Below are 22764 nucleotides of genomic sequence, written 5' to 3' on the forward strand. Positions count from 1 at the left end.
GTACATGTTTGGAATTTTATTTATTATATTTTCATGTTTGTCCTGTTTATATTATTTAATAGGAATTCATTATTGAGATGAGTATCATTTATTAATTTTTATTTATTGCGGAATATTATTATCATCTTTTCTTAGTTGTTGTTTCATGACGTTTCAGCCAACTATACCTCTGGCCTTCGTCAGTTGGTAACCGCGACCGGATAGGAACTCTGAATCTCCTGACTGCATTCACTGCAATTACTGCCTTCCATAGTTGTTGTCGTCTCACCACGTTTTGGCCAAGTAAGCCTCTGGCCAGCTTTTGGCCCAAGTCATGAAACAACTAAGAAAAAGATGAGAATAATAGTCCACAATAAATAAATAAATTAATAAATAATACTCACCTCAATAATGAATTCCAATTAAATAATATATACTATTCGGTACGGTTGTTTTTTTTTTGTGGTTGTTTTTATTCCTACAGAAACTGAGACATGTGCATGCGAGTATTATGTTTTTTCTAAACAATTCACTTCTTTATTTATTGCGGAATATCATCCTCATCTTTCTTAGTTGTTGTTTCATGACGTTTCGGCCAACTATTCCTCTGGTCTTCGTCAGGTGGTTACCGTGACGGATAAGAACTCTGTCACTGCAATTACTGCCTTCCGTAGTTGTTGTCGTCTCACCACGCTTTGGCCAAGTAAGCCTCTGGTGATACGACAACTACTACGGAAGGCAGTAATTGCATTCAGGAGATTAAGAGTTCCTATCCATCGTGGTTACCACCTGACGAAAGCCAGAGGAATAGTTGTCCGAAACGTCATGAAACAACTAAGACAAGATGAGAATAATAGTCCACAATAAATAAATAAATTAATAAATAATACTCATCTCAATAATGAATTCCAATTAAATAATATATACTATTCGGTACGGTTGTTTTTTTTTTGTGGTTGTTTTTGTTTTACGGCATATCAACCTTTTTCAGGTTATTTAATGCTGAATCTAGTTATTTTGAGGAACGGTTTTTAATGGAGTATATTTGTTTTTTAAGTCGGATTCTATTTAACCCATAGTTGAGACCCTAACGGGTACTACCACTCCGGGTCACAGTGGACCTGGGAGCAATGGCAATTAAAGGGTGGCTCCACACTCCCCAAGGCCCGCAAGCTGAGGCCTCACCATTGGATATAGTTTTAGATCATATCCAGGACCTATTCGGTATGGACCCGACCATGGAAGATCAGATAATAAATAAACATGAATTTATAAGACCAAAAAATTCAACCTTGATCGCCCTTCGGGGCCCGTGGCGCAGTTGATACTAATGTTGAATCTCTATGGTTCCAGGTGAGAATTGTCTGAAGGTAGCGGTTTCAATCCTACCCAAAAGCCAGTCAGAGGCTTTTGGGCCAAAACATGGTGAGACGACAACAACTATGGAAGGCAGTAATTGCAGTGAATGCAATCAGGAGATTCAGAGTTCCTATCCGTCGCGGTTACCACCTGACGAAGGTCAGAGGAATAGTTGGCCGAAACGTTGTGAAACAACTAAGAAGATGAGGATAATAGTCCGCAATAAATAAAAATTAATTTTTTCTGTTTATCATCGTAATTTTCTCATCGTGGTTTAATGTTTTGTAATTGGCCATTTCTGTCAGCGGCCGAGCACACCCGAAAAACCTCACAGAAACCGCAAATCAGTAAATGCAGTAGTACCAGAAAATAAAAGTAATAACTTTGTTTAAAACCGTTTTGCACAAAAAAAAAAAAAAAAAAAATCACAAAAAATTGGCATAATTATTTTCCCCCAATAAAAAAATGAAAATAAAAAAAACTCCTAGACAACACCGAATAAGTAGACTTACTTAATATATTTGGAAAAAAAAATATTAACTTCCTAAAATATTAGACTTGAAAAAATACAGAAAGATTTTCTTAGCCTTCTGACTGGGAGCAAAGTGTAGTATATGTTCTGATGCTACACTTCACCTTTTCTGTCCTCAATCAGTGGAGGAGAAATCTTTCTAGACTGAGGCAATTTTTAGTTTTGTTCCTATCCAGAGTTCCCCTTTTTGAAGAGAACTGGATTTTCTCCACATTAAAAACCGACCTTGTGTCTAACTCTGCCCTTGTGGAGAGGCAAGTAAATAGGAACATCACATAAATATTAAATTACTTTTCATTTATTTCTATTTTCATCTGGGTAAGTCCATCATTTCAAATGGGGGAGTGGTACCAAGTAATAACAAGTCCACTAATGTTGGGACAATTATATAGATCATTTGTAAAAACCTGCCATCTTGTAGATCTTAAGCAACAATGTTGTAATGATTAAGTATCGACCTTAAGAAACTCAATATAATCTACTTGTGGAGAGAAGGTGGGGGTCAAGAGAGGAAGAGTAAAAGAGAACAAGAAAAGCAGAGAGAGAGAGAGAGAGAGAGAGAGAGGGAGGGAGAGGAAAAAAGATAAAGAGGAAAAGGAAAAGATAACCAGAAAGAGAGAGAGAGAAAGTGTAAGATATTTTATGTCACCTGTTTTTGCTCCCAGACAGTGGCAAAAAAATTAACATACTTGGCCTTCGGGCCAGGATCAAAGTGTAGTATCTGTTCCGGCAGATGCTGCACTTAGGATGATTTGTACCAGTCAGTGGAGGGGAAGCCCTCTATACTGGGACAATTATTATTTTTGGTAACCAGAGTGCCCCCTTTTTGCCTACTTTTAGGGGAGCTGGTTTTTACCTCACATTAAAAACGGCCTTGTGCCTAATTTGCTCTGTGGGGGAGCAAATAAATACCATCTGTTCCGGCAGATACTGCAAGCTATGACTGGCTATGACTAGCTATGACTAGCAAAGACCGGATGTGGGGGCAACCCCACATGCCTGACCATTAACCAGCTCCCATTTCCCACCTCTCGGGAGCTGGTCCCCTTTTTCCCTTCCCCCTCCCTTCACTCCTCACATTAAAAATTGGCCTTGTGCCTAATTTGCTCGGTGGGGGAGCAAATAAATACCATCTGTTCCGGCAGATACTGCAAGCAAAGACCATATGTGGGGGCGACCCCCATATAAGACCGTGGTCAATGTAGGGGCAACCCTTCATACCAATTGTCACTATCCAACTCCCCTACTCCCCGGGGAGTTGGTCCCCATTTCCCCTTCACTCCTCACATTAAAAATCGGCCTTGTGCCTAATTTGCTCAGTGGGGGAGCAAATAAATACCATCTGTTCTTCAGATGCTGCACTTCTATTTCTTGTTCTCTTTCGGTGGAGGAGAAATCCTTCACGACTGAGAAAATTTTTATTTTTGTACCTTTTCTCCACGTTAAAAAACGACCCTGGTGTCTAACTCTGTCCCGTGGGGAGGCATAGTAAATAGGTACAACAAAGCATACCTCTAAAATTCGACACAAATTTTATTTGTTCTTTGTTGCAAAAAGGAAATGCTCGATTTGCCTCTGAATTGAGCTGCTAACAACCTGGAAAGGTAATAGATTGTTTATCTTCCTCAGGAACTGGTATTCGGGTACAGCACTGTTCGAAGATCGGATTAATTACAGCTGTCTGAAGGGGTCGGCTCTGATGAAAAGATTCAATTCTCGACTTGAGTCAACATTACAGAAGTTCCTAATTAATGTTCATTTGAAGAAGTCATAAATGACAGGTCGATAATTCAGACTTTAAAAAAGTCTCTAGGAAACACATATAATATGTAGCAGCCGAACCTTGCTACAATCACAGGCAGGAGCTAATTCTCATGGCTCAGCCCGGTTGTCCAGAACTCCACTCGACTCAAGTGCCCCTCCCCCGACCTCTTCACTGCAGGCCTTATATTGTCTCATTCATGCAAATTAAGACGCGATCGAACCTGATGATTTGTCGCCTTTTCGTGTCCCGTCGGTCAGGTTTCAAGTTCGCACATGCCAACCTTAGCAGTCTGCCTCCATGACTGTAGTCACACCACAATTTTCCCAGCAATAATAGATTTTTAATCACGCCGAACTACGAAGAAATGGAAACCTCTTTTCCAAAAATTACTTATCAACCGTATTTAAAAAAAAAGACGTTTTACAAAGAAAAAAAAAACTATTAAAAAATGTATTTAAAACAAAAAAAAGTATTAAAAAAAAACGTATTAAAAAAAGTATTTAAAAAAAAACGTATTAAAAAAAGTATTTAAAAAAAACATTAAAAACAAAAAAAACAATGAAAAAAAATATGAGAAACTAAGTAAATCCGCTTTTTATTTCACTAACCCCTTTTGAAACTTGTGCATTATTGTCACAAAATAACTTTTTTGGTTTCACATGCTCATTGTACTTTCACTGTCTTCAGTACAGCTCGAACGCCGCATCAGTTTTATTGAGTTGATAGTTTTCCCAAGCAGCATTCCTCAGCTTTCTTGTTCGCACAACCCTTGGAGAAATCCATGGTTTGCATCTTGATCGTTTCAAATGCTTCAGAGGAACTGCAAGATCTGTCAGCCCCAGCAAAAAGTGCTTTATATTGAGCCACCAAGTTTCAACGGACTGGATCTCTGTGAAAGTGTGCCAATTTATTTCACTAGCAATCATCTTAATTAGATCGAGGTCAGTTGCAGTATAGACTCATCTTGGACTATCACGTTCCGGGGGTGGGGTGACGGAAGTTTGCATTGTAAAGCAGAGCATCACATCGTCACTTTTACTGAGTGGAGAGGGTTCGGATCTGTGATATCAAATTCGGATACCATGAAAAAATTAGGTTGAGTAGAGATGGCTGTTATGCGCATCTGAATCTGGTAGCTTGTTGAACATGTTGACAGATAAAGTGTTTCTCAGTAGTATCCCGTAATTTGTTGCCAAAGAGGTCGTTTGACAAATATACGTTCGCTTACCAATCGATAGAAGGTGCATTGAAGTCACCATTATGAGGCAGTCTTCATGGCTACTCCAGACAACTTTAATGGTATCAAGTAGGGCATTATCTTCGTCTGCGATAGAGTTTGGACTGTGATAGACAGCAAAAACTTGTAAGTATTCTCTTCCTTAATCTGCAAATCATCGCATCCACATTGCGCAAGAGTATATTCTGTAACTAATTCTTCGTTATAATAGCAAAATCCAAGTCGAAAAACTGAATCTTAATATAGTAAACAATAAAAAACAAAATAAACAATGGTATCTACTAACTTTTTATGTCAATTTTAACTAAAAGCAATGTTGTCTACTTAATTGTCATGTTATAATTAGTTAAATATTACTGCATTATTACATAAAACAAGTACTTTGACGAATCTATCAGTAAGTAATTAATAGTAACAACAATGACTGCAGTTACTTCCCCTGGCTTCATGCCGTGTATTTTATGCATAGACGTGTAATTTACTTCGAAAACTATTTTCATTAATAATTAATTTTCTATCTATAACATAGCACGGGCGCACATATGCAAACGCATGCCAAATGACGTCATTGGTAGAGAAAAATACACACTCTAAAAAGGAGATCATGTGAGAGGGCGGATGACGTTCGAGAAGACGTTTATGTTTAGAGTATGTATGTAGCAATTGCTTTTCTAGGACGTTCCCTTTTTTGCACTCCTGACTTTGGCTGGTCGGAAAGATTCATGACATATTTATATGGTTCTTGAACGAACTGTCCATGCTCTTTTCTTTGTTTAACATGTTCTGCCTTTTTATTTTATTTTTGTTTTTTATTTTTTACACAGTGATCACCACTTATCAAGGCCCGGAAGCCACTCAGGGATAAGGGTTATTGCAAGTACATTACGTTAGTGTGGAGATTTGATGTAGTGTTTACTTAAGGGGGCGGTTCATTAGGAATTTGTTTACGTTGGACTTGAAGACATACAAGTTGTAGTCCGGTGGGAAGCAGGCAGACGGGACAGAGTTCCACAGGCGTGCAGTTCTAAGAAAGAAGCTTTGTTCATGGAATCCACGTTTTGATTTAGGCACAGATATAGAGTGGAGGAAATTTTTCACAGTGGATTCAGCTAGACGGGTGTTTTTCGTGAAAGATTGGCAAGGGGGGACCAGAGATTGGAGTTCAGACGAGCACCTGCCATGGAAATAACGATAAAACAAGGATAGGCTCGCAACGTCTCTTCTGTTGATTGAGAAAACATTTCCAGCTATACCGTAGCTGGAAATCTTGTAAAAAAATCCAAAAAATCCGGTTTAAAAATCGACATTTATGGCTTTTTTTGGCACTTCTTTGTTATAATAGCAAAATTCGAAAATCGAAATATTGAATATTGTTGATAGGGGAAAATAAAGACGTTAAAAAGGAGATCACGTTAGAGACGGGAATAACATTTAACGGTCACGTGAGAGACGTGGTTGGCGTTCAGGAAAACAATCACGGGTGAGGTTCACAACCATAATGAGAGAATGAGGAAATAAATGTCGTTGTACAAAAAAATAGTTGAAGTTCTTTTCTACCCTTTGTCTGCTTTGTGACTGAGACTACAACGTGTTGGTTTACGGATAACATTACACACCTTATCGTTTTTTGTCATTTTTAGATATGTTACTAAACTCGACATGACAGTTCATTAGATACCTTTTGTTTTACTCAAAATTCAATATTTCGATTTTCGAATTTTGCTATTATAACAAAGAAGCGCCAAAAAAAAAGTCATAAATGTCGATTTTGAAACCGGATTTTTTTACAGACCTGATGTTATCGTAGCAAAAGAAGCAAACTCTTTTATCATTACTGGAGATATCTTTGTTCTCATAGCGTTTGTTTCAACTCGATAAAACCGAGCCGAATGCACAGAGAAAAACTTACATCATTACGTCCCCTGAATGATTTAGAACCATTTTTTTTTTTGTCTTGAATCTCATTAAAAAAAACAAGCAAACAAAAAAATGGTATTTAGGATCTTGAAAATATAAAAAGGTCATACACTAAAAAAAAAAACTGACAAAGTAAAAAAAAAAACAAACCACTCACCAAAAAAGAAAATTTTTAATACGCGTCTATTCAATATATAGAAGACCAAGGAAAATTCTATTTTAAACATGAGTATGACAGACCAACGAAAATTCTATTTCAAATATGAGTATGACAGACCAAGAAGAATTCTATTTTAAAGATGAGTGTGACAGACCAACAAAAATTCTATTTTAAACATGAGTATAATAGACCAACGAAAATTCTATTTCAAACATGAGTATGACAGACCAAGAAGAATTCTATTTTAAAGATGAGTGTGGCAGACCAACAAAAATTCTATTTTAAACATGAGTATAATAGACCCACGAAAATTCTATTTTAAACACGAGTGTGATAGACCAATGAAAATGCTATTTTAAACATGAGCATTACAGAAAATTATACTTCAAATCTAAGCATGGAAGACTAGTAAAAATGCTTATTCAAACTTGACTCTGACAGACTAAGGAGAGTCGTACTTAATTTTTTAAGGTGATAAAACAAGAAAAATGCTATTTAAAAGTTCAATGTGACAGGCCGACGAAAATCCCACTTCGTCTTTGAGGGTGACAGGCAAATGGAAATACTATTTTAAATTTGAATGCAACAGATCAATGAAAATGATATTTCAAACTCGAGTGTGACAAACCCACGAATATGCTATTTGGAAGGTGAGCCTGATATACCAATGAAATAGTATTTCAAAGGTGAGAATGACAGACCAACAAAATGTTATTTGAAAAGGGAAGATGGCAAACTAATAAAAATTTTATTTCAAATTTGCTTGCGATAGATTTATGAATATTCTATTTCAAAGTTAAGTATGACAGACTATCGGAAATGCTATTTAAAACTTACTTGCATCAGCCCAACGAAAATGCTCTTTTAAGGTTGAGTCTGACAGACTAACGAAATTGCCGTTTAAAACTTGCTTGCAACAGACCAATGAAAATGCTATTTTAAAGTTGAATCTGACAGACCAACGGCCCTGTCACTGGGGCATTAGAATACGCCGACTGCCCCCCTGTAGGGGGTAAAAGTCCCTCAATGGGGGTCCTGGATATGACCTTAAACTATATCCAGTGGTGAGGCCCCAGCTTGTGGCATTTGGGGAGTGTGGAGCCACCCTTTAATTACCATTGCTCCCAGGTCCACTCTGACCCGGAGTGGTAGTACCTTTTAGGGTCCCAACTATGGGTTGAATAGAAACCGATGTGAAAACAACAAATATATTCTATTAAAAAAATTTTTCTTCAGAATCTTTGGATTCGGCATTAAATAACCCAAAAAGGGTTGATATACCGTAAAACAAAAACAACCAACGAACCTGACAGACCAACGAAAATGCTATTCCAAACTTAAACGTGACAGACGGACATAGTTTCTTACAGCGATGCTTGGATGCATAAAAAAAGCAATTTGTTTAAATTGCTTTGAACCCAATTTGAAAATGACTAAAAATAACTTCTTTTTTATAATCAATGCCGTTTTAGGAAGGTTTCTTTCATTGGAAAATCGTCAAAGAGAATTTCTTTTCCTTTTATTTCAAATTAAAAAAAAAGTCTGTCTTTGCTGCTACTAACCCATTCTCATCTTGATTGTTGTTTTGTTTTTTTTACTGCATTTTTTTTTTTTTTTTTTAGTTTAACTACTTGCTGTTCGCCAGGTTTCACTGAAACAATTGAAAACAATTATTTAATGACATCAGAAGAATTTTGAAAGAACATGTACTTATAATGTGATTAGTATCCTGCTTTTTTTTCTTTTTTTTTTAGTATTGCACGGTTCAAGCGAGTTTTATTCTTTGAGGTATCTCAATAGTTTGTAGCTTTTTAGATGTCTCTATATGAGAGCAGTTTGAAATAGCTGTTATACTCAAACTTGTAATAACGAATTGTAAATAGAATTTTCTTTGGTCTGTCAGGTTTTACTTTGAAATAGCATTTTCTTTGGTCTGTCATTTTTATGTTAGAAATAGAATTATCTTTGGTTTGTCATGTTATGTACTCCTTTCTCAAAACCCACTTGCATAACAAGAACAACAACAACAACAACCACCACCACCAAGAGCAGATCACTCCAAACAGACTTTCCTTTATCTCTGACAAGGGGAGATAACTCAACTGTCTTAACTCACTAGCATTGCTGGTGTCTTACTGTGAGAACTAGAGTTCCTGAACAAAACAACAAAACAAAAATAAAATAACAAAAGCAAAAAAAAAAAAAAAAAAAACATCTTCAATTTGAAATAGCTGTTATGCTCAAACTTGTAAGAGCAAATTTGAAATAGAATTTTCTTTGCTCTATCATTTTTGTGTTAGAAATAGAATTTTCTTTGATCTGTCACTATTTATGCTGCACTGATATTTAGAAATACCATTTTGTTTGGTCTATCACTCTTCATTTTGAAATAGCATTTTCTGTGGTCTGTCACTCTTCAATTTGAAATGGCATTTTCTTTAGTTTGTCATATTTATGTTACAAATAGAATTTTATTTTAGAACTGTCATATTCAAATTTGAAATATTATTTCCTTTGGTCTGTTATGCTTAATTTAAAAATATTATTCTTGGTCTGTCACTCTTCAAAGTGAAATAGCATTTTCTTTAGTCTGTCATATTTATGTTAGAAATAGCATTTCTCAAATTTGAGATCGTATTTTCTTTGGTCTGTCATACTTCATTTAAAAATATCATTTTCTTTGGTCTGTCACGTTTCAAATTGAAATAGCATTTTCTTTAGTCTGTCATACTCAAATTTGAAATCATATTTTCTTTGGTTGATTATGCTCAAGCTTAGAACAGTATTTTACTTTGGTCTGTCATGCTTCATTTGGACATACCATTTTCCTTGGTCTGTCACTCTTGTTTAGTCTGCCATGCACATTTGGAGCCTTTCATTAAATAGCGATAAAAGTAAACCTGCTTGAGATTTATGGTAGAAATTTGGTGGCTAAGTCAGACATAGATCACACCTACTAATAATGAGACGATCACTAAAGTGTTCCCACATATCATTAAATGGCCATAAAACAAAGACTGTTGAAGATTCATGACTTGGTGGATAAGTCAGGTATGTTTGGATTGCGAAAAGGATTATGAATTTAATTTAAGGAATTCACGGATGGCATTTATCAGGGTCATTCAGTATTTTTAAAAAGAAACTGCTTGTATTAAGTAGATTATAGCTGTTTATAATCTATTTAACACAAGCGGTTTCTTTTTAAAAAACTCAATACTGAATTTTATATATTACACTTTTTGACCTTGATGGCTAAAAGCTAAAAAGGTTCTGTTTAATCTTAGTCATGCAAAGAAATCCATTCACTGTTGGTGTTTCTGTAAGAACAATGGCGGTCATAGTTTGCAATGATTTCACAATTCCTGCTGTGTTGACTTGAACTAACCAAATTCCTTAAAAAAAAAAAAAAAAAAAAAAAAAAAGAAAAGACTTTCATTCTTACCTGAATAATTAACTACTGAAACAGCTTCTCTCAGGTTATTATTTTCTTATCGTTTTGTTTTTGCTGGGCATGGAGCATTCTACTGGATGCCAGACATTTACCTACTATTTCAGTCACTCAAACCGAGATATCTTTTTAAAGATTCTGACCGTTCTTTTGAGTGCAATTGTTTGTATTTCTCTTGCACCAGGTATATTTGCCGAGTAGTTTTTGAAATTCTTGAGTCTCTTTTTTTCTTTTTTTACATCATATAGTCACGGCTCACCAAGGCCTGGAGGCCACTCAAGGAGAAGTGTTAATGGGTACCGTAATAGGAATTTATTTTTGAAGACAACTCTTCTAGAACCTGTTCATGTTAGACTTAAAAACGACCATGTTATAGTTAGCCGGAAAACAGAGCAACTGTTCTAGAAAAAAAAACAAAAAACTCTGCTCATGTAATTTTTGTTTAGATTTAGGCACAGATAAAAAGTAAGAGAAATTGCTGACAGTTCTTGTAGCTAGTTGACTGTTTTCCACAAAAGACTTACAGAAGAGAACCACAGAGTGAAGCTCAGTAGACCATCTGCCATAAAAATTATGATAGAGCAGAGAGAGGCTCACAGCGTCTCTTTTATGAGAACAAGGCAGTAGAGAGGAGAAAAGGCTATTTCCCACTGGATTTCAAAGTTGGTTTTGTACCTTGTCAAGAGGGAAAGATGCTCTGAGCAGCTCCTTCCCAAATGTGGCAACAGTACTCCATCTTAGGACATATTTGGCTTTTATACAGGTAGAAGATTGCATCATGAATGAGATATCTACTGAAGTGGTAGAATGACCCAACCATCACCCCTCTCCTCATGCTCCCCGGCGATCTTGGAAACGGATTTGATGCATGTGTTCCATTTCAGATCAGGAGTGAAGGTCAGTCAAACTTGTCAAAACATGGTGTTTCCGCAATATGAAAATAATTCATTTCAATTGGGGTCAGGTAGGGATCAGAGGATTAGTGATGGAATAAAAGAAGCTTGGTTTTAGCTGCATTAAAATTAACTAGCCACCTTTTTCCCCATTACACCACATGCTCAAGTTCAAAAGAGAGAGAGATCTTGGATGTTTCTATAATTAATGGAATAAAGAAGATTTTATTAAGATTCCATTTTTTTTTTTTTCATATCGTACATAAAACCTTGGTATTTTGTTACCTTCGCCCTCTCAGCTCAGTTAAGACCAGCATCATTAGGGACGCTTACTTTAACTAGGGTTGCTACTTTCTCCCCCTTGTCCCATATCACTATGTCAGGCTTAACAGCTTGGCATGTATGACAAATAAAACAGCTATAAATGCAGATGAGTAGAGAAAGGAAAAGGGAGAGAAAAAGAGAAAAAAAAAGAGAGAGTAGGAAAGAATGACAGATAGAGGAGAGAGAGAAGGAAGAGAGGGATAGAAAAAGTAAGGTAGAGGGAGAGAGAGAGATAGACTGAAAGTGTGCAGAAGAAAGAGAGAGAGAGAGAGAACAAGACAGGAAGAAAGGGTAGAAAACGAGAGAGGAGAGAAAAGGAGAGAGAGAGAGAGACAAAAAAAAGAGAGGGAAGGAGAAAATGGGAGGGAGAGAAAGATGGGAAAGAAAGAGAGAAGGAGAGAGTGGGAAAGAGAAAGAAAGGGGAAGAGAAAGAAGGCGAAAGAGTGGGAGAGGGAGAAAGAAAGACTGAATGAGAGACTAAAAGAAAAAGAGAAAAGGAAAGAAAGAGAGAAAAGTGGAAAGAATGAGAGAGAGCAAGAAGGGAGAATGGGAAACAGAGAGAGAGAGAGAGAGAGAGAGAGAGAGAGAGAGTAAGGGATCACCTACAATGTGCAAAAGCTTAATGCTGACCTTTATGTCCGCAGATACTGACCGAGTTTATAAAACGGAGCAACTAAGGAACTCACACAGAGTGGGCAAAAAGTCAAGCAGGGATAGGTCCACATTGGCTTTCGATAAATATCGGCCATTTTGCTTCCAAGAAAAACACTTACAAGATAAGCTACGACAAATTAAACGAGACACGGGCAATTCTTCTGTGATTAACAAATGCAAAAATTATGGTGCTTATTTAGAAGTAAGCATATTTTCAAAACAAGACAGAAAAATCTTTAAAAATTCTTTAGGATATACATACCAGTCATTTTTTGTTTTTTTTACACAGGACTCATCACTTATCAAGGTATACATTAGTTAATGTGATTATAGCGTAGTAAACATAAGTAGTGGAAATTTTGTAAATTGGATTACTTAGGGGGACGGTTCGTCAGGAACTTGTTTACGTTGGACTTGAAAACAATCATATTGTAGTCAGCTGGAAAGCAGTTCAACGGAAGAGAGTTCCACAGGCATGCAGTTCTAAGAAAGAAGCTTTGTTTATGGAATCCACATTTAGGTTTAGGCACAGATAAAGAGTGTGGGAAATTATTGATAGTGGCTTTAGCTAGACAAGTGTTTTTCATGAAAGTTTGGCAAGGGGGGACTGTAGGTGGAAGCTCAGTGGAACGAATATGTCATATTCCAAAAATCGCCTAAATTGATAAAGTATTTTTTTTTTTTCTACCAAAGAAAATCAAATTTTATGACAAAACACGACACTATACTATGTTTTGACTTGCCTTGTTTTATAAATATGGGAGGAGATAACTCAATTTGAACTATTGAAATCGAAACCAGTCTTGTAATAGATACAATTTACTATTAAAATTGCTAAAAATCGAAAAAAAAAATTATTTTCTTCGTTTAAAAAAAATACTTGATCAATTTATATGATTTTTGGAGTATGATATCTTCATTCCATGACGTGTACATAAAACCAGCAGTGTAACACAGTGCAGCCGCGCGAAGCAAATGCATGCACAATAACGTCACTAGTCGGTAAAATAAAAACTTTAAAAAGATCATGTCAGAGATGACGTTCAAGACCAAATTCAAGAAGACGATCACATGAGGGACGCCACAGTGATAACAAGAGAATGAGGAAATAATTTTTCTTCTTTTTTACAAAGAGTCATTATTTATTAAGGCTCGGAGGCCACTCGAGTATAAAGGATAACGAGTGTATGGTAGTTAATGGGACAATATCATAGTAATCGTTAGTAGTGAAAATTTGATAAATTGGATTAGTTAAGGGGAACCGTTCATCAAGAACTTTGTTGGATTGAAGATTACCATATTGTAGTCAGCTGGAAAGTAGGCAAACGGAACAGAGTTCCACAGGCGTACAGTTATTAGAAAGAAGCTTTGTGCATGGAATCCATGCTTAGGTTGATACATAGATAAAGAGTGGGGGAAATTATTGATAGTGGTTTCAGTTAGACTAGTGTTTTTTTGCGAAAGTTTGGTAAGGGGGGGGGGCATAGATTGAAGCTTAGATGAACATTTGCCATGAAAATAGCGATAGAGCAGAGACAAGCTCGCAACATCTCTTCTGTGGGAAAGAGGTTGCAGGGAAGAGAAAAGTCTAGCAGCTGGAAATGTCTTCTCAATTATTAAATCATTTCTTTCTGATAGGTTCATAAGAGTAGTAGTTGAGGGGCAAAAATCAGAAGCTCACAGTATTAATGCCGGTGTCCCTCACGGGTCCATCCTGGGCCCAACTCTTTTCCTGATCTACATTAATGATCTTCCAAATCACATCCTTACATCATTTGTAGACATCTATGCTGACGACACTACCATTTATGGTAGCACATCTAAGACAGTAAACGACCAAGTTCTCTCCAATTCTCTCTCCTCTGATCTTGAGCACGTAGTACAATGGGGTAAAGAATGGCTGGTTACTTTTAATGCATCTAAAACCAAGCTTCTCTCTTTACATCATCAACATTCTGATCCACATCTGACATCAGTTGAAATGAATGGCTCTCGTCTTCAGGAGGCCTCAAGTTTTGACAAACTTCTTGGCTTGACCATTACTCCTGATCTTAAATGGAACACGTACATCAAATCTGTTGCCAAGGCCACTGGAAAAATGGTGGGATCTTTCTATCGATCCAGTAGATATCTCACTGCTGATGCTATTCTCTATCTATATAAGAGCCAGGTACGTCCAAGGATGGAATACTGTTGCCACATCTGGGCAGGAGCTGCTAGAAAGGACTTGGCCTGCCTTGATAGAGTTCAAAATAGACTTTGTAGCCTCGTAGGAGATGTCCTTTTCTCTTCCTTGCAACCTTTATCTCACAGAAGAGATGTTGCGAGTTTGTCTCTGATGTATCGTTATTTTCATGGAAAGTGTTCGACTGAGCTTCAATCTATGGTCCCCCCTCGCCAAACTTTCACAAGAAACACTCGTCTAGCTGTAAACACTATCAATAATTCCCCCCACTCTTTATCTGTGCCTAAACCTAAACGTAGATTCCATGAACTAAGCTTTTTTCTTAAAACTGCACGCCTGTGGAATTGTCTTCCGTTTTCCTGCTTTCTGGCTGACTACGTTGTCTTCAAGTCTAACGTAAATAAGTTCTTGATGAGCCGTTCCATATAAGTTATCAACTTTACCAAATTTTCATTACTAATGATTACTATAATGTCCAATTTCTACTGTACACTCTTTAACCCTTATCCTTGAGTGGCCTCTTGGCCTTGATAATGTGGTGATGCCTATGTAAAAAAAAAAAAAAAAAAAAGAAAGCTCCTGCTCAAATGTGGCAACAATACTCCATCCTTGGACGTACTCGGCTCTTATACAATTGAAGATTGCATCAGCAGTGAAATATCTACTGGAGCAGTAGAATGATCCAACCATTTTTTTCAGCAACCTTGGCAACAGATTTGATGCATGTGTTCTATTTCAGATTAGGAGTAAAAGTCAGAAGCAGAAGCTTTTCAAAACATGGTGCCTCCCCAAGATGAGAGCCATTTATTTCAATTGATGCCAGACAGGGGTCAGAGCATTGATGATGGAAAGATAGAAGTTTGGTTTTAAACGCATTAAAATTAACAAGCCACCACTTGTCCAAGATCAGAGAAAAGAGAATCAGAAAGATCTTGGTCATTTATGGCTTTTGAGGTGTTGAATAGATGGTAGTGTCATCAGCATAAATGTCTACGAATAATCTTAAGATGTGAGTTGGGAGATCATTGATGTAGATCAAGAAGAGAGTTGGGCCCAGGATGAACCCTTAAGGGAATCCAGCATTAATACTGTGAGCTTCTGAACCGAGTTGAAGTTCTTTTCTATTCTTTGTCGGATTCGCGACTAAGGCTACAACGTGTTGGTCCCCGGACAATGAGTAGAGCCATATAATATAAAATATGAAGTTCAATTAGTAAATTTCGATTATACACATAACTCTTCTAATCTTGGGCGTTATTCTCACAATTTTATCTGCATGGTTACGTGGTGCCATAAGAGCTCTATTATAATCAGTTCTTAGTTCAGTCCTCAGTACAAGCAATGCTAAGAATACAATTATGATTACTTCAAACTTGAACTCTGTCATGGCTGATGGGACAAGAACAAGTTACCCTCATGGATTAAATAAAGAATTCTGGTTAAAATCCTGTATAGTTTGGCAGGTGCTCGTCTGAACTCCAATCTCTGGTACCCCCCCCCCTTGCCAATCTTTCACGAAAAACACCCGTCTAGCTGAATCCACTGTCAAAAATTTTCCCCACTCTTCATCTGTGCCTAAATCAAAACGTAGATTCCATGAACAAAGCTTCTTTCTTAGAACTGCACGCCTGTGGAACTCTGTTCCGTCTGCCTGCTTCCGACCTGACTACAACCTAGATGTCTTCAAGTCTAACGTAAACAAATTCCTAATGAACCGCCACCTCAAGTAAACACTTCAATAAATCTCCACACTAACGTACTGTACTTACAATAACACTTATCCCTGAGTAGCTTCCGGGTCTTGATAAGTGGTGACCACCGTGTAAAAAAAACAAACAAAAAAAAAACAAAGTTCATCAGGACGCAAATGAAAAAAAGTTTGGGTCTGCATCAGGCAAAACCTTGGAAAACCTAATCAGTTTTCCCAATATTTAAAAGTACTGGAGGTTGGTCTACTGTATCACAGTATGGACCAATCAGAACCAAAAAATGGTGTTTGGAAAAATATTGTACAATTCTTTCTTTCGATCTTTATTCTTTGTTGTATTATTATAGTTTAATACTATAACATATTTATATTTTATATTTTAACAGCGGGCGGTATATATTATTTTAATTGGAATTCATTGAGATGAGTATTATTTATTAGTTTATTTATTTATCACGGACTATCATCCCCACCTTTTAGATGGTGTTTCATGATGTTTTGGCCAGTTAATACAGACATTGAATCTCTACGGTTCCAGGTGAGAATTGTCTAAAGATAGCGGTTTCAATCCTATCCAAAGCCGGCCAGAGGCTTACTTGGCCAAAAACGTGGTGAGACAACAACAACTATGGAAGGCAGTAATTGCCAAGAATGCAGTTAGAAGATTCAGAGTTCCTATTCCGTCGTGGTTACCACCTGACGAAGGCCAGAGGAATAGTTGGCCGAAATGTTGTGAAACAACATCTAAAAGATGAGGATAATAGTCTGCAATAAATAAATTAAATACTGAGCCTTCTGCATCACAGTACAGACCAATCAGAATCTTTGTATTATTAGGGTTTAATACTAAATCAAGTGGGTGGGGGGTGGGGGGGTTATAAGCGCAGAATATAAAATATGCATAAGTAAATGATCATGGTCATAATATTGGCATTCACCTTGGTGTTAAGGAGTCTATGACATGAATAGCGCGATACTGGGTTGAACGCAACTTGTTTGTGCCAAGGTGTGCAAATAGGTCAATAAAGGTTATCGGTGACATAGATCAAACCCAGGACTTCTGTTGATAGAGAGTGCACCTGTGTTACGAGACAACTTGTTGAGTATATAGGTTGAGAAGTGTCCTCACACACACACACACACACACACACACACACACACACACACACACACACATTCTCACTTTTATAGATATATAGATTAAAGTATCGTTTTGTCGGTTTCTGGATAAAAACAAGAGTTCCTTGTGGCTTCATGCTCTGCTGCAGAAAAGACTTTTTTCGTTGTAATTCAATGTGGATAATGTTTTAAGCAATAAAATCAAAGTACCCACTTTGCAACACATCTAGTTTCCCAAAGCAAAATATTAAAAATACGTTGTGATATATGGAATTCAATTTGATATACAAAGAAATTTAATCAAATACTCAAAGTTAGACCTAATTAGCAGGGTCTCTGAAAAATCGATAGTTGATTCTTAATAGCCCATCATCTACGGAAACTTCTCCCTTTGTTTTCCGAAAACAATATTATTCTCTTTTTTCACAAATACAAAACCACAATGAAAAAAAAAAACAAAAACAACCCCAAGAATACGAAACTATCTATGGAGCCAGTAACTTTTTTTCTTTCTTTTTCATACTTGGCTGAAAAATAAGTTCTTCAAATCAGAAAAAGATAAAAGCGGGCAAATGTTATAGACCATTGACTTAGAATGAATGCTTTATGCCAAATTCATGGTTGAATATGGTTAAATTTGTGCTCATTTTTTGCATTAAATACTAATCACTATTAATCCTTAACTGTGCATCGATATATATATATTTTATTTTTTATTTTTTGAATCCTTTGAGATGAGATTTCCTAATTTGTGCATTTATTCCTTTTGTGGACTGTTATCCTCATCTTCATAGTTGTTGTTGTTTTACCACGTTTCGGCCAACTAATCCTTTGACCTTCTTCAGGTGATTAAGTGTAACGGGACAGGAATGCTGAGTCTTATAACTGTATCCTCAGTAATTACTGCCTTCCATAGTTGCTGTTGTATTTTCACTAGCTAGCTTCCGTTGCTGATAGTATTTTCTCACATGCGTCCATACGCACTCTGTTACAGTAAGGATTGAACCTTTAACCTTTAGATGTAAAAATTATTGTTAATCAATAATTTTGTCTCACATGTCCGTGTGAACGAATGAATATTTAATTGATCGTTTTTGGTTTGGTTGTTTTGTTTTACTGCATATCAACCTTTTTCGGGTTATTTAATGCCGAAATCCAGTTATTTTGGAAATAGTATTCACGTTGCATCCAGTTATTTTGTAGAAGGTTTTTGTTCTTCAATCGCTAGTTTGTAGCGTTTGGTTTGGTTTGGTTGTTTTATAGTGGATTTTATCGTTCTTGTTCCCTGCTTTGCAGAACATGAATGAGTTTTGTAATGGAAAAGGGAACAAAGGTTACAGTATTAATGTTTGGTACATTTTTAGTTGGGAAGTGAGGGTTTGGTTGATTTTGTTTTACTGCATATCAACCCTTTTCAGGTTATTTGATGCCGAATCCAGTTATTTTGAAGAAAATTTTTTTAATAGAATATTTTTTTTTTCAAGTCAGTTTCTATTTAACCCATAGTTGGGACCCTAACAGGTACTACCACTCCGGGTCAGAGTGGACCTGGGAGCAATGACAGTTAAAGGGTGGCTCCATACTCCTCAAAGCCCGCAAGCTGGGTCTCACCATCGGATATAGTTTAAGGTCATATCCAGGACCAGAAGGGAGATAGAAAGAGAAAGGGGAAATGGGAAGAAAGAAAATGGGGAAAAGGGTTAGGGTTGTTGTTTTTGGTTTTGGTTTCGCAGAACATAATTAAGTTTTGCAAAAAGAAGTAGAAAAACAAAAAACATCGATGTTGGATGCATTTCGATCCAGGAAGCCAATATCTTCAGACAACCTGATCTGGTAGCACCAGTGGTTGTTTTTGTTTTATGGTATATCAAACATTTGCTTGTTATTTAATGCCGAATCCAGTAATTTGGGAACAAAAATGTCTTTAAGCTTCAACTTCTTTATATCTTCAAATATTTATTCATGGTGTTTGGTTTATGGCATATCAATCCTTTTCGATTTATTTGATTTTGGAAAAAAGTTGTCATGCTTAAAATTCTTTATGTCTTCAAATACTTATTTATAGTCTTTGCTTTGATGGCTTTATAGAAGAAAATTGTTGCTTTTGCTTTTGACTTTGATGAACATGATTGAGTTTTGCAAAGGCGAAGGAAAAGCAATAACATCAATGTTTGATGCATTTTTTTTCAGAAAGCCAGATCTGGTTGCACCAAATGCCCTAACAGGTATTACCACTCTCATAAGAGTGGACCTGGGAGCAAAGGTTACTAAGGAGCAACTCCACATTTCCTACAACTTCCAAATGAGGTCTCACCACTGGATGTCTTTTAAGTTCATGCCTAGAATCAGGACATATGGCGCAACGGATAATAACATTGATTAACAATGGACGGACATGTGATGCAATCGATAAAAGTATTGATTAAAAATCAGGTCCAAGTGATAGTCTTCTAAAGGTTGAAAGTTCAATCCTTACTACAGGCTATAATAACTATATAATTATAAAACTCTGTGGACCATCTGGCCATCTTTGCTTGCTTCCTAGAATCTTGTCTTCAAGAATCGTGCGGTTCTACTTTTTATAAAAAGGGATTACAAGCAAATTATATATATATATATATATATATATATATATATATATATATATATATGGGTGGGGCTAAGAGGCTAAGGAATGATGGTGGAGAGTTATATGTTTAGGTTTCAATTCTAGCTGATGGCACCCAAGTCATATATACATATTTTTAAGTTTTGGTCTCAATAATGTGTATTAGGTTCAATATAATAATCGACAGAAAATTGCCTCTATAATAATAAATACGTAATCTGCATGAATTAAAATATCATATTTAAGTTTATCTTAAGACTGGACAATGCCGGGCGGCTGCTAGTAATTAATTAAAACTTCTACCAAGTCATGGCTGACAGAACGAGAACAATTTACCTTGTGAGTTAAATAAAAGATTCAGTTCAAAATTCTGTACATGTTCCCCAAGTTCGACATAAGGATTGTCAGGTTGTAAAAGATGCACCTGGAGAAGGTCGAAAGTTACATCTGTTGAAAGGTTGTGAAAAATAAACAACCAAGATGATAACTGTTATATATTATTTAATTATTAGAATTCTTTGAGACGAGTAATTTGTATATTTATCTATTTATTTGTAGACAGTTATCCTCATCTTCGTTTGGGGCCCGTGGATGGAGACATTGAGTATATTATGTGGTATGGTGTCCATCCATCCAGCATGGCCGCAGTTGAGATTGAACTCACTACACAAGTTTTGTAGTGTAATTCAAATCTTGTCGGTAGTTGAATACTTGATGCTTTGCCAGGGCTATCAAGGGTATTTTTATCATGACGCCATCACTAGACGGGATGCCTACCGTGGCTTAAGAGAGTCCTATCTACCCTCAAGATAAGGATAGACCACGCCAGTTTCCCAACCTGGTATTTTACCTCACGGTACATACAGTGCCTCGCCTCCCAAAATGGTCAGCTTTCTGGTACTGGCCAGGCTTAATGTTGAGTGTTGTCTGAAGATAGCGGTTTCAATCCTACCCAAAGCAGGCCAGAGGATTAGTTGGCCAAAATGTGGTAAGACAACAGCAACTAGAGAAGGCAGTAATTACTGAGGATATAGTTAAGAGCGTCAGCATTCCTATCCTGTTGCAGTTAACCACCTGAAGAAGGCCAGAAGAATAGTTGACCAGAACATGGTGAGACAACAACAACAACAACTATGAAGATGAGGATAATAGTCTGCAAGTCTATAAATATAAAAGCGAAAATGTTTGTGTGTTTGTGTGTGCGTTTTCGTGTATGTCCAAGAAAGGCTTTTTTCCGAGAACCCGATCGGTCGCCTCACAACTTCTTAAAACTTTTTATATCACGCCTAAATGATAATATCTACGAGTTAACAACTGGGGTCGCCTGTCTATTTCCTTTGCCCGACTTTCAAAAGATAAATATTCAACAATTTTCGATCGCCGCATGTGCATTAAGCTTTTTCGTATAAAAAATAGAAGCGAACAGACTCACGGTAAATAAAACACTGTCCTGCACTCAAAGTTGACGTCATTAACTCGTCAAAAACAGGCACCTGCCAAGTCACACGTTTTTGTTTTTTCACACTTTATTATTTTCCAACTGCGTGTCAAGGCTTTGTTTTTTTTTATAACAACCAATGATTTTTGTTTTCATTTACCCAAAAACACACACACCTACAAACACCCGGGCAAGGCCGGGTACCCCCATCCCCCGACGGAATAATCCAAATTATCAATTTACATCTAAACGATTCAGAAATATAAAAGAAAATGATACTTACAGAAAGCTTCAATAGGATACTTTTAACAGTTCCCCATCCATCATTTCTCTTATCCATTACAATCACAAACCCTTTCTCCACCTCATATAACCTGCAGCAAAAAGCAAAAATAAAAACATATCAAATCATACGAAGTAAAAAATAATTGTATCATTATGTTTTTTTTTTTTTTTGTTAAACAGCATGAATGGCTATATGCAAATGCATGCAAAGTGACGTCACCAGTAAAGACAAAAAAAAAAAAGTGTTTGAGCGATTAATCAGAATCGGGAATCGGAAAAATTGGAATTTTTCAGGGTATCAGAAGTATTTGTGCTTATGTTCTGATGCCCAAAACGATTCTTTTAATTGTCTTTTTTTATTTGATTTTAGCCAGAAGTAATAAAAAAATAATAAATATCTATTTATTATAATGCAAAAACTAAAATCAATAGATCATCCCTGACACGTGTGTGTTTTTATGTATGAGAAAATATCTGCAAATTTAACATCTGTTTTTTACCGTAATCGGGAAAAATAAAGAATCGGAATTGGTAATTGTATCGGAGTCGGAAAAAATATTGGAATCATCCCATCACTAAAAAAAAAGTTTATAAAAAAGGAGAAAGAGGATGATCATGTTAGAAACATCGAGCATAGAATGAGATGATGTTTAAGAGCACATGAAAGAGTGGATGACGTTCAAGATCACGTTAGGACGATCACGTGGGTGACGTCATGGCCGTAACAATAAGGAAATAAATGTTGTTGTTACAAAGAAAAAACGAGTTGCAGTTCTTTTCTATTCTTGGTCTCTTTTGCAACATAGAATGCATGCAACGTGTTGGGTAACGTTAGAAAACAAGTGCGTACAAGCTGCTTGTACCCGGCGTTGATCGGGATTCAAGTTCAAGGGAATGGTTTTTGTTACTCTTCTCCACATAAAACAAGATATATTGCAACTTGGATGAAAGTGTGTGTGTGGGGGGGGGGCTACGATTTGGGATCATGTCTGCAGAGACCTTTGTAAAGAGATGAGTGAGATGCCTGTCCATATTACATTTAAACTTCTGCATATCAGTACAGTCAGGGAAGCAAGAACCAGGGAAGGAATTTCAAAGTCTACCAGTCCGAAGGAAAAAAAGCTTTTAATCATCTAGGGAGTTCGTTAGGGGT

At 36.6% G+C, this 22764-nt stretch overlaps 1 protein-coding gene across 25 annotated transcripts in view; it reads right to left on the bottom strand.

Moving 5' to 3' along the window:
* Positions 1 to 22764, bottom strand: part of LOC145263096 (guanine nucleotide exchange factor DBS-like) — an 810829-nt gene that overhangs the window by 364084 nt on the left and 423981 nt on the right. For all 25 annotated transcript variants that reach the window (XM_080120019.1, XM_080120020.1, XM_080120018.1 and 22 more), the window contains one exon: positions 21610 to 21700. In XM_080120019.1, coding sequence (XP_079976145.1) covers positions 21610 to 21700 — 91 coding nt within the window. The remainder of the gene's footprint in view (positions 1 to 21609; positions 21701 to 22764) is intronic.

This window comes from Euprymna scolopes, chromosome 38 (genome assembly GCF_053919585.1).
Source record: "Euprymna scolopes isolate OS-2025 chromosome 38, ASM5391958v1, whole genome shotgun sequence".
NCBI lineage: Eukaryota > Metazoa > Mollusca > Cephalopoda > Sepiida > Sepiolidae > Euprymna > Euprymna scolopes.